Raw genomic sequence first — 13,175 nt, forward strand, 5'->3', positions numbered from 1 at the left:
CAAAAGGAATGTTAGTGACCACCTTTCTCCAAGCGATAATGAAAATTCTAAAAATCATGTGGCGCTAATCCCATGAATTCCCTTGTTTTCTATATTCTAGAAATTCTTAAAGAGGCTTCTTATTCATCATCTAATCTCTAAAGTCAACACCTTTTCGCGCTACATCCTAAATGATATTTTATCCTTGGATGGGATAACATTGCCTAAATAAATTCATAATTTGTTAACTTTTTTGGCGATTAGAAGCATGGCCAAGAATTTTAGTAGTGAAAATAGTAAGATTGTGATAATCAAAGTTTTTGAAGTCCTTGGGTTTAGGACTATTTGCTTCGAAAAAGAAAAGCCAGAGAAGTAGCTTTTTTTAGGATAACTTGGAAAAAAAAAGCCTTGTTCAAAGTTCATTTGGGTACGAATCTGAGCCCCCCCTCGCCCACCATCAGTACACCCAGTTTTTTTTTTGCAGAAAACGATGCACGCCTGTGGGCTTTGAACCCGTGACATCCTGTCAACTCATAAGTTGCTCCTAATATATATATATATATATATAACATGAACCCATGAGGGTAGCAATAAAAACAGCAACATCTTAAACAAGAGCTCAGAACTATATTGACAAATGGCTGTAATTTTCAAAAAATTATAAAAGAGATCGGCATTTTAGGAACAAGTAAAGATAGCTGAATCCAGAAAAGGCCCTTGAAACTCAAATCCAGGAACTCGATGGACAGCAACGCCTCAAATCCAGTAGTTATCGCCCAATAAGCAGACAAGTCAAGCATTCACAACGATTCATTTAGATATAACTTTTATATGAACAAGCTTATCATGTAAAGGCCAAAGCAAAGCGGCAAAAAACACATGGTCAAATAATTACATATGGCCATCAACCAAAAAGGGCACTCCGTTCAAATACCGGGTAAGTGACGCGACTGCGTTAGAACTTGAACATGGGTATCTTTCTCCGACAGTCGGCAAAATGTTTTAATTTTTTCCCATCACTTGGATCCTCTATACGGCTTGCTATCACCATTTCATTGTGCTACTTTGACTTTGATTTTGGTTTTGAGTTTCGAAGGCATTCTAAAACTTTGTATGACTTGGCCGATTTATTTTTAGCAGTCCCTTTGGTGGCAAATTCACCATCATTATCATCATCATCAGTATCACCACTGAACTTGGCTTTCTTGCTCTTCTTCCCATCTTTCCCACAAAAAGCGACCCTAAAAGTCCACTCTTCCCGTCCTTGTGCAAATTCAGCTTGATTACACTCCTCTGAGGCCCACTTGGGTGTCCAAATATAAAGAGATCTGAGAAAGCAAGTAAATAAATAATCAAGCATTCAGAGGCTAAAGAAATCCAAAATAATGTTTATATTCTCAGAAAGAACTTCAAGCCCAAAAATAGAACCTTGAGCTTCCTGATGCCATGACATCATCTCTAGGATGAAGTTTGTTGACTGGACTGATAGTTGTGATATTAGGATCCATAACCTCAGCAACCAATTGACCAGTACCAGTGTCAATGAAATCAACAGGATGCAATGCGACCCCATTAAAGTTCTCACTTATATACCTGCCAATAACTGCAAGGGATTCGGACGGGTCCTGCAAAAGCCAATTTTTTAGCAGGTCAAAATTCCTTGAAAGGATAGATAATTTTACAGATCCATGAATAACACAAGTACCTTTGGATCCCATTCAGCTCGGAAACAAGTCAGATGCCGATTGAAATCGTGACTGTGGACTATCTCACGGCTTGGGGACCCCAAATTACCATAAATAGAATCCCACACACGAATTCGATTATCTTGAGAGGTAGTTAGAATTTTGCTACCAGTCAGTGGAGAAAAATAGGCAGAGTTTACAACGCGGCCATGTGCAAGGCTTTCAATACAGGCACCTTCTTTTAGTCGCCGCACATCCCAAATGCGAGCCTGAAATTAAATGAATCATTACGAGCACCTCATATGCAAAAGTGGCTATGTAAAAGTAGCAGGCAATCATGAAAACATAATAGCAAAAGTGCACATATGTGCATGCCCGCACAGGGGAAAGTGTGACGTGATCAGAATTTTGAAGATCGCATTCACCTTGTTTACCAACATTGGCATCTTCAGTTCATTAGTAAGAGGCTAGGCGGTAGCACAGGATACACATATGCACTCGCGCACACACACACACACAAACATACATGCCTCCTATCAAATGTGGGTAACCATGGTAATTAACATCTAAAACCTAGAGCAGGGGCAGAACCAGAAAATTTATAGAGGGGCTGGCCATATATATAGAAGGATTCAGACTGTCCTGATTTTCAATGTTGCAAGACATGTTTTCAAACCAGACCTCACATATGAAATCAATATAGTCCATTTGTTAGGCATCGGCTATTGAATTGTGTTTTTAGTGAATCCAAACATGCCACACCAAGTGAAATACCTGTTAAAAATAAAATTGTATTCAAATATCCGATAAGGGTATTTTTGTCTTTTATCATAGAGTACAGTCCACTAGAGACTGAAATGTAATTTAGCATTGTTTTAAATAAACTGCCCAATAGTCATGTTTATGACTGTTGGGCACAACAGTCATAACAATGACTGTTGGAAGGCAGTCCAAAGAGCTGGACTGCCTCCCATGTGCTGGAGTGAGGCTCCCTTGTTATTCCTCAATGCTTTTAGAAGCATTTGAGGGTTTTCTCTAGAGTTTTTTTCCATCTTATAGGCTTGTATGCCTCTTGTGCTGTTTGGTATTTTTATCTCTTTTGAGATTGTATTTGGTCCATTAGTGACCAACCTTAAGTGAGTTTATTAAAGCCCTTTGTTGGCATTGTGTTTGTTTCACTATTGTTTCATTGTACCTTGTTTCATTACATGGTATCAGAGCTAAGTTCTTAAAAGAAGGAGAATCTCGTGAAGGAAATGTTCTTCGATCATTGATCACTCTCTATCTCCTCCATTCTAAACTCAAGTATTCATTATGGGAGAAAGAGAGTATGCCACCGTCATCACCTACAAACTCAATGAAAACAACTACTTGATGTGGGTGACGGCTATGGAGAATCATATCAAAGGGAAAAAGTAGTGGGGTTTTGTTAGTGGTTCTACTAGTGAACCACAACTCAAATTGACTAGAAGAGAAGAAGATTAAGTCAAAGCCTTGTCCGAAGAAGAAAAAGAAAAAGCCTTGGAAGAATACCAAAATAAATTGGAAGATTGGGAGGCAAACAATGCACAAATACTCTCATGGCTTATGAATACCATGGAGTTCAAGATCGCCACCAATATCATCAAATTCAAGAAGGCATGTGACGCATGGAGCTTTCTAAGAAGTACCTTTATCCAAAAGGATATGGCTAGACTTTATTATCTCCAAGACAAGGTACGCAATTCAAAACAAGAAGATAAAAATGTAAGAGATTTTTATGGTATTTTATACCCTATTTGGGATGAATTAGCCATGTTGGAACCAAAATGGGAAGGTTCGACTATTAATACGAGAATGACCCAAATCGAAAGAGAAAATCTTTTCTCCTTTCTTTATGGCCTTCGACCGGAATTTGAGCAAGTAAGATCTTCCTTACTTCATAGGACCACTTCTTCTATAAGTGAGGCCCTTGCTCAAATTTGTCAAGAAGAGACAAGACTTGAAATGCACAAGTCTAATGATGAGGTCCTTGTCATGGCAAGACCCGACAATTTTGTGAAAACATATAAACCACCTCACTTTGAGAAGAAGTTCAATGGGGAAGGACACAATGGAGGATGGTACAAAAGAAAAATTATTTGTCATCATTGTAAGGAACCCGAACATATAAGACCAGAATGTCCCAAATTTAAAAAGGTGGCCGTCTTAAGTGAAGAACCTCAAGAATCAAGAAAAAGGGGCAGTTTCAATGAATTAAATCTTGCTCAAATAGCAGAAGTCGTCTCACAACTTCTTAAGGCTACACCTTCTACATCCGGAGCTGCCATCACTTCCTCGTCTCCTCCAGGTAAGACCTCTTGGATTCTAGACTCAGGTGCTTCTTTCCACATGACTCATAATGAGTCTCTATTATCTGATTGCACTAAATCATATTTCTCGTGTGTCAACTGCCGATGGTACCTCTTTAAAAGTCAAAAGCTTAGGAAACCTTGATGATATTTCAAAAAAATTCTTTGTTCCAAAAGTGAGAGTCATTCCCAAACTGGATTTAAATCTTTTTTCGGTCTCTCAAATTACTGACTATGGTTGTAAAGTATTCTTCTCATCTAAGGCGTGTTGGATGCAGGATCTCCAGTCAAGGAAGCTGATTGGGCAAGGCCATAGACGAGGAGACCTTTACTACATGGATTTCCTGTGTTTATCAAAATACTCGTTTTGTAATAATGTCAAAGACATTAATATAGATCTTTGGCATAAAAGATTAGGACACCCAAGTATATCCAAATTATCTCTTTTTCCATTTTTGAAAATTTTTTGTAAAGATAAAAAATTTGTATGTGAAGATTGTATACTTGGAAAAATGCAAATGATACCTTTTGGGTCTAGAACCTCTGTGACACATAAAATTTTTGAATTAGTGCATTCGGATGTGTGGGGTCCTCCTGCTCCTGTTATGTCAAAAGGTGGTTATTCGTACTAATGTTACATTTATAGATGATTTTAGTAGACATACTTGGATTTACTTTTCTAAAACTCAAATCCGAAATTTTTTCATGTTTTAAAAACTTTCATAATCTAGTTAAAAATCAATTTAAAACAAATATTAAAGTCTTCCGCTCCGACTCTGGGGGAGAGTTTCTTTCAAATGAATTTCAATTATATCTAAAAAGTCATGGCATTGTGCATCAAAAATCATGCCCTAGGACACCTCAACAAAATGGGATTTCTGAAAGAAAACATCGTCATATCATTGAAACAACTAGAACTCTACTTATTTCAAAAGAAGTTCCAAAGCAATTTTGGGATGAAGCTGCCCTAACCGCAGTCTATCTAATAAATAGAATGCCTTCTCAAACTTTGGAAAACAAGTCTCCTATTGAAAAACTCTATAAAATTTCTCTTGATTTAAAAAGGCTAAGGGTATTTGGTTGTAAATGCTTCGTGCTTCTTGAAAAATATAGCAAACTCTCTCATAAAGCCATAAAATGTGTCTTTCTTGGTTATGCTGATAATAAAAAAGGATATCGATCTTATCATAAAACAAATGATAAACTCTATATTTCTAGAAATGTTACCTTTCTAGAAAATGACAATGGATTTGATTTTGAAGTTCCTAAGGAAGAATCCGAGTATGCTTTCTTATTTGATTTGTTACCCTATAAAGGTATTAGTAATGATATTGAAACCTTCGAGTCTATTAATGACTCAAGTAGTGAACCATCTCAAGATCTTCTTCAATACTCTAGACGAAATACTATGGAGCATCCATGTGCCCTTGACAGATATAATCAACTAACAAATACTGAAGAAACTAGTGTTAGAAGGTCAGAACGAACACATAGGCCTCAAAGTAGGTTTGTCTCATACGAATCCTTCTTACCAAACTACAGGGCATGTCTTTTAGCCATTCATTCCTATCATGAACCATCCAATTATAACAAGGCCAAAAATATAAACGAATGGGTTGAAACCATGAAAATTGAATTAGATGCATTACACAAGGCTCACACTTTGGCAATTCAACCTCTTCCTATCGAAAAGAAGACAATAGGGTGTAGATGGGTGTTCAAAATTAAAACAAAAAGTGACGGGTTTCTTAAGAGATATAAAGCAAGACTTGTTGCAAAAGGATATTCTCAAGAATATTGTATAGATTATGAAGGGACCTTTGCCCCAATAGCTCCTATGACTGCAGTTAGAACTCTAGTTGCTATAGCATCCATTCGAAAATGGTTGATATATCAGTTAGATGTTAAAAATGCATTCTTGAATGAAAACTTAAATAAAAAAGTATACATGGATCCTCCCCCTGGTGTGTCTATTGAAAAAGGCATGGTCCTTCATCTTCAAAAAGCCCTATACAGGCTTAAACAAACCCCTAAAGCATGGTATGATCGGTTCAGTGGTACGATATTAAAACTTGAATTTAAATCTTGTTACACTGACACTACTCTTTTTGTGAGATCTACAGGTACCTCATTGATCATTCTTCTTTTGTATGTTGATGATATGATCATCACAGGAAATAATCAAAAGGAAATTGAAGATATTAAAATTTTGCTTAAAAAATCCTTTAATATGATTGATCTTAGTTTTTTGAGATATTTTTTAGGAATTGAAGTATCCTACTCACTAAGAGGATACATTTTATCTCAAATCAAGTTTGCAGCAGATATTGTTGAGCATTCAGGAATCACTGACACAAAATATGTTGATACTCCTAAAGTAATAAATGCAAAAATGCGAGTTGAAGATGGAGTATTATTAGATGATTCAACCCCTTATCAACAACTTATTGGATCGTTGATGTACCTGTCCATTACAAGGCCAGATATTGCGCATGTCGTACATTCTGCAAGTCAATTTCAACATGCACCCACAACCGTCCACATGAGTGGAGTATTAAGAATAGTTTGATACATCAAGAAAACTATATCTAAAGGACTATTCTTATCCTCTTCCTCATCTTTAAGTCTTATTTCTTACACTGATTCTGATTGGGGAGGAGATCCCAATAACCGTCACTCAACTACTGGCTTTTGTGTGTTTTTAGGTGATTCTCTCATTTCTTGACGATGCAAAAAACAACAGAAAGTGTCTTTATCTCTACGAAAGCTGAGTACAGGGCAATGACTACCACAACCACTGAAGTTGTGTGGATGAGAGCACTACTTTTCGATATGGGTGTTGATGTCTCAGAACCTTCAAAGCTATGTTGTGATAATAAAAGTGCTATCTATATAGCCAGCAATCACACATTTCACGAGCGAACAAAACACATTGAGATGGATTGTCACTATGTTCGTGAAGAATATTTGAAGGGGACTATTACATTGCCATATGTCCAGTCTGAATTTCAGATTGGAGACTTCTTCACCAAATCTCTTCCACTGCCTCAATTTTTGTTTCTTAGCAAACTTTCAGTGATTTCCCCATAAGTTTGAGGAGTGTTAAAAATAAAATTGTATTCAAATACCTGATAAGGGTATTTTTGTCTTTTATCATATAATACACTCCACTAGAGACTAAAGTGTAATTTAGCATTGTTTTAAATAAATTGCCCAACAATCATATTTATGACTGTTAGGCACAACAGTCAAAATATGACTGTTGGGAGACAGTCAAAAGAGTTGGATTGCCTCCCACATTTGAGGGTTTTCTCTAGAGTTTTTTTCCATCTTATAGGCTTGTATGCCTCTTGTGTTGTTTGGTATTTTTATCTCTTTTGAGATTGTATTTGATCCATTAGTGACCAACCTTAAGTGAGTTTATTAAAGCCCCTTGTTGGCATTTTGTTTGTTTCACTATTGTTTCATTGTACCTTGTTTCATTACAATACCTTCATTTTTGTGACCGACTCATTTATGCTAAATGAGTGGCTCCTGCTGAGCCTAGATGGCAAGACCAACCAACCGTGACATGAACCTAAATGAATACTTTAGTTTATTTACCAGCCATAATGATTCTGCATGTATGTCAGGGTATTCTACACAATATGATTGGTATAGGACAAGAAAAAGTTGCATGTATAATACAAGAAATCACATGGCACCATTTAGAAAAGAGTGATTTACAGAAACTCACGTTCTCAACTATTATAATCAACAGCACTCATGCAAATAATATGTCAAATCCATTTTCTACCAAGTAAAAAATAACAGTACAATCAAGAGTGCACAAAAACATGATAAGTGTGGTGTGTGTGCATGTGACCATTTGGTAAGAACCATGATGTCTCCAATGTTTAAGATAAAATACTCGTTAAGAGAAAGTAGGATGCAAGACTTGTTTTTTGAGCAAAAGATCAAGTGTGTGCTTGTGGCAATTGAGGATGGCACATGTTAGCTACATGCCCTTTGTGTGCATAGATCTAGTGACAGAAAGGTAAATCTAAACCTTTTTTCATTCCAGTACAAATCACAATAAGATGCAAGATTCATTCTCTAATTGGAGTAAAAGATCAGAGTCCATATTACAATAGATAGCCATGGTTAAAGAATAGCTCAGTTACATATTGCACTTCATTTGTGACATAAAACCAGTCAAAAACCAAACATTTACCTTTTTAGCTTTAGTGATTGGATGTATGCTAACCAAAGGCTCAAGCACAATTTATTGCTACATGGTAAAAATTAAATAGTTGGGATGCTACAAAGATATCATGGACGGCAAACCAAGAAAAAGGTACAAGTAATATACTACCAACTAAATTTTTGCATGTTTCACCATTAACAGGAAATAAATTTAGAATGATTGCTCGAGCTACTCACAAAGTGATCATTGCCACAGCTTAGAAAAAGTTCTGGTTGCACGGGATTGCAGTGAAGCCCTACCACCTTGGTCCCTTTTTTATGAATCAAAAGTGGCTCACCAGCTATATTATTTGAACGCAGATCCACACTAAGCAAAGCACAGTGAGGTATCATTGTTGGTCTTGCCCCAATAGGGATGGACAAATTAACTAGAGGGATAATGGTAACTGAAGCATTGAATGACAACAAACATCACTGAGAAGGAAGCAGATACTTCCATATAGCTTCACAAAATAATGAAACACCACCAAACAATTCTCTGATACTTTTTTCTGAACACTCATAATTATCCATCAGTGCCATAGTAAAGATCTATACAATGGGCAAAGAAAAAGGCTGAGTATATTTTTTAAATTGTATGTCCATCCATGACCCCGCCAATCTAAGTAACCTTAGTGTGAAAAACCTCACAAATAATCAAGTTTACAAAGAACTTGACAAGAACATACATTCATCAAATGCGCTAAGGAAAAGAATAACACAAGTGCTCTAAGGCACAAATATGAAAAAGTGCACCAAGGCACAAGAATATCAAATGTTATTGAGAGAGAAACCTCTCTACAAAAGTTGAAATACAATGGGGGAATAGCCCCTTATTTATAGATTACATGAGAGGGCAATAGCCGTTGGGCTACTTCCCAACGGCTCTAATTAGAGCCATTGGGAATAGCCCAACAGCTGGTCAATTGGTCAAAGCTTGACTATTGACCCTATGACACTAAAGAAAAAAGACAAAAAAGAAACTGTAAAAAGTAAAACTACATATTACAAAACTGCATCTCATAAATATATATATATATATATATATATATATATATTCAAGTATATACATATATATGTGATTTTCTAACACTTAGTTCCCACTACCAAATTCCAGCATTGCTTCTCAGTTCCACTTCTGCCTCTAGCCAGTATGATCATGAGCATATGCTTAGCCTATATAGTGAATGTATTATGTTTATCCAATTTACATGGGTTACAAATCAAGGCTACTGTCAACATGCTACATAAGACATCGGTTCAGAATACCAAGAGAATTTGTGTTTGTGTGTAAGAGAGAGAGAGAGAGAGAGAGAGAGAGAGAGAGAGAGAGAGAGAGAGAGAGAGAGAGAGTCCTAGTCTCTCCTAACCAATCTCAACAATGTTGATCTCCCTCTATGTTCGTCTTCTTTGCCACAACTAGAGCAGCCCTACCCCACTTCGATTTTAGACTTTAAACAAGAGAAACTTTAAGCAAGACACACCATATAACATTTTCTAGGCACTCCCAAATTTCCTGACGGAACTTGCACTCTACAATGACCAGTGAAGCACATTTGCTTGATTTATCAGTCATGTACAACAAGGATCACATCTACCATGGGGTGCACAAGGACCACCTGGATGACTCTTAGACTATGTCACACTTGAAAACAAGAAGCCAGAAATTGATAGAGAGCCCCTTCTCACTTGAACTCATTAATTAGACAAGCTTCAAAAACTTATCCACATTAACTAACTTTAAGTGTCAAAACTGAAAAAAGAATAGGAGGAAATTGTGATGATTGTGATGAAGCTTGCTAAACAATGTCAAGCAAAAGCTTTCCACAGTAACAATAGAACCATGAGGAAACTCACATATAAATATATCCAAAGTTATCTGCCACAAGCACAAGCTGTTTGTCTGGGTTAATGTCCAACCCATACAGCATCCGCCAATTTGCTGGACCCTAACACAAAAGCCACATAAACAACTCATATCTAATATTAGTCAATCAGACAACAGATCTTGTGTTGGCAAGAAGGGAGGGAGGGGGAGCGGAGGATGGAGTTGGCTGAATCCAATTGGTTTTAGAGTAAATAAGTATTGAGCATTACATTCCATCCATCTGGATTAAGGTCCATTACGAGATGAGGAATTCCAATCTCCAAATCGGTACAGCTAATGGTCCCATCGGATGATGCAGTATACAAAGCTCCATCATTCACAGGGCTGAACCTGAAAATAACAATGAACAGCTGTCACAGGTATTGCTTTTCACAAAAAGGTAACATAGACACAACCTGGTAGCAGCTGAGGGAGGACTCACTTCATGCTGTTCAGTAGACAAGAATGTATGGAGTCATAGACAGTCTTCTCGCTCACTTTATTATAATCCCAGATACCAAGTTGTCCTTTCTTGTCCATGTAAAAGAATAAACATATAGACATTAAAAGCATAGATAGCCTGATAACACCATGACTGTGAAATGACAATATAAATGCATCTTCACATATATACAAGATGACGATAGAACATTATATACTCATGTGGTACAAAATCGAATTTGTGCAGGGGGAAAGGAGATAGATAAGATCTCACCTTATCTGCTGATAAAAGAATTCTGTCATTAGTGGGATGAAACTCCAGGCACGTGACACGTCTACTGTGCAATCTGATGATTGCACAGTCCACTTGATTAGGGATCACAAACCTTGGCTTGATCTGAAAGGGTAATAGTAGATTACAAAAATCACAAAATATATCACATATACAGTATTCATCATGTAGTATCCCATGCATGCACAGAACAGATGAACATGAGCTTACGCAAATCAGAAAGATTATTTTCCAATCACATAATTTACATGATTTAAGCCCTTAGTATGGGCCTTGGTAAATTTTCTATGGCATATAAGTGTCAATTATCATATATTGATTCATAAACGATGAAGCACCTATTTTAGGGTAAGGAGAGTCAATGACTATCATTTCCCTACTATCTGATCAACCAAAACAGACCTGAGATATCAAAATTCCTAATCTTTTGAAATCCTCTAGAAATAGAAACATTAGACATGATTAAATGGATTTCTGCAGGATCTTGGGCATGATTTGACTGTAGTGAAAAAAAATGGAAGACAGATACCTCCAGTGATGTACAAACAGACCCCTAACGGTAATTAAATATTAAAAAACAAGCTAAAACATGTCAATTGCAATGCAAATTTGTAGTTGTTTCATTACTCACTTTACTGTAAATTACCAACAGCCAACAGTACATACATACATACATACACACATAAGATTTATACACCTACATAGAAAAATATGTATATGCATGTGTGTGCATGAGAGAGAGATTCGTGATGGGTGTTCTTGTACACATAAGCTCCTGTAGCCTATGCAGAAACACGAGCCTCTTTTGTTTTGTCTTAGCGTACGTGCAGACTGAGCAAGTTTCTGTTTGCAGATACATGCGTTGTGGAGTGCCTACATATAACTATAACCATCAAGTGCATCGGTTATTGTTCGTTCCTTTGGAGAATTTAAAGGCAAGAGGCAGTTGTATACAAGTGTAAAAGATTGACTGTTGCAAGAAACTATCCCCAAGTCATTGGAATTGTGGCAGGAAAGCACATTTCCACGATCTATGGGATGCATCCAAAGAGTTTGGATGAACCCATTTACCTAAATAAACAGGACACGATACCGCAATGCGGGAGAATGGGACGCACAGACACGTAGTGAAGGGAAGAGCCGACCCAACTCTTGTAATTTCATGGTGTGAACTAACCGGAACAACCATCAGGATAACAATACCAAAGTGGAAATTCCGTATCAACTGGACAAACTCTTAACCCACAAAGATCATTGCCACATGTGAAGTGAAACAGGGGTATTTAATTCTAAATGGTCCCAGAGCCAGACCATGACCCTAACCGAACGGTTAGGCTTTTTCTATCCAAAGCAGGCGATATAAACAGGTTCTGAGAGATAGTTCGGATCAACCTAGCAGGGTTCAATGAAATGGCCAATCCATACAGCACTTATGACGGACAGAGAGGAAAGCCATCGTTACCATAGGAACATTGCATCTTAGCTGGCGTTCGAACACGTAATCCAACGGGCTCTTGGAGTTCCTTCTGGGAGCGGGAACGACACCATGTTCAGGAGCTACTCTGTGCGGACAAGTCAACGTCGTGTGCCCTTCACCGAACCCATAAAACAAAGAAACAGCAGCAGCAACAGCACTGTCAGTAGGCACAGAGTCTAAGAACAAACCCCCAACTTAGAGTCTTAGACAGAGCAGGGGAGAGAAAAAGGAGTGCAGGAGATCGATAGCATACCAGGCTGTTTACACAAGAAGCACGGCTTTTTAGGGCAATCGATGTAGGTGGCTCCTCTGAACCCGGCTTGGTGGCCCGTCCCTTTGCATACCTTCAAAAGAAAAAAACCCCAAAATCCCCCGTATGAGAGAGAGAGGAGAAAACCCCTGAAGGCGATTATTACTGGCACAGAGGGAGCTTCTATGGAGGAAGGGTAGAATGGATACCTTGCACACTTTCTTGAGGGAGATTGTGATAGGCAGCGCCTTCCTGTTCTTATTGGAAGCGCTCGAGCCATCTCTACCGGAACTCGATGCACGTCTCCTCCCTGTCGAAACAGGCGCTGCTGCTGTATCTCCTCCGTCGCCCTCATCCTCCATGTCATCTTCTGCTTCTTCCGCATCATCTTCGCCGGAGGTGCTCTCCTCCGAATCGGATTCCCTTTCGATGTGAAACTTGGGGAAAGGCGGTTGCTTGACTCCACGAACCACCACCATCCTCTCTCCTCTCTCTCTGTGAGCGCCCGCGCAAACAAAGGTCAGGAGGAAAAAGAAATGGAGAGGGCACCCACGGGAAACAAAATGGCGCCAACGACGCGCATAAACAATATACGGGCGGGCGTGTGTTACTTACAAGGTCGATGGCAGG

At 38.1% G+C, this 13,175-nt stretch overlaps 1 protein-coding gene across 2 annotated transcripts; it reads right to left on the minus strand.

Moving 5' to 3' along the window:
• Positions 1-778: 778 nt before the first annotated feature.
• DDB2 (damaged DNA binding 2) lies at positions 779-13,175 on the minus strand. Of its 2 annotated transcripts, XM_089982782.1 has the most exons (12): positions 13,161-13,175; positions 12,755-13,040; positions 12,549-12,639; positions 12,281-12,408; positions 10,801-10,923; positions 10,528-10,616; positions 10,316-10,436; positions 10,076-10,167; positions 8,417-8,546; positions 1,685-1,933; positions 1,408-1,604; positions 779-1,307 (listed from the first exon to the last, which is right to left on the minus strand). In XM_089982782.1, the coding sequence occupies exons 2-12, from the start codon at positions 13,022-13,024 to the stop codon at positions 1,040-1,042; spliced, it is 1,758 nt and encodes a 585-aa protein (XP_089838908.1). In that variant the 5' UTR covers positions 13,025-13,040; positions 13,161-13,175; the 3' UTR covers positions 779-1,039. The 2 variants fall into 2 exon arrangements, with proteins under 2 accessions (XP_089838908.1, XP_089838909.1); XM_089982783.1 differs by lacking the exons at positions 8,417-8,546; positions 10,076-10,167; positions 13,161-13,175 and having other exon boundaries at positions 12,755-13,122.

The sequence above is a fragment of the Nuphar pumila genome, chromosome 12 (genome assembly GCF_984573655.1).
Source record: "Nuphar pumila chromosome 12, dmNupPumi1.hap1.1, whole genome shotgun sequence".
NCBI lineage: Eukaryota > Viridiplantae > Streptophyta > Magnoliopsida > Nymphaeales > Nymphaeaceae > Nuphar > Nuphar pumila.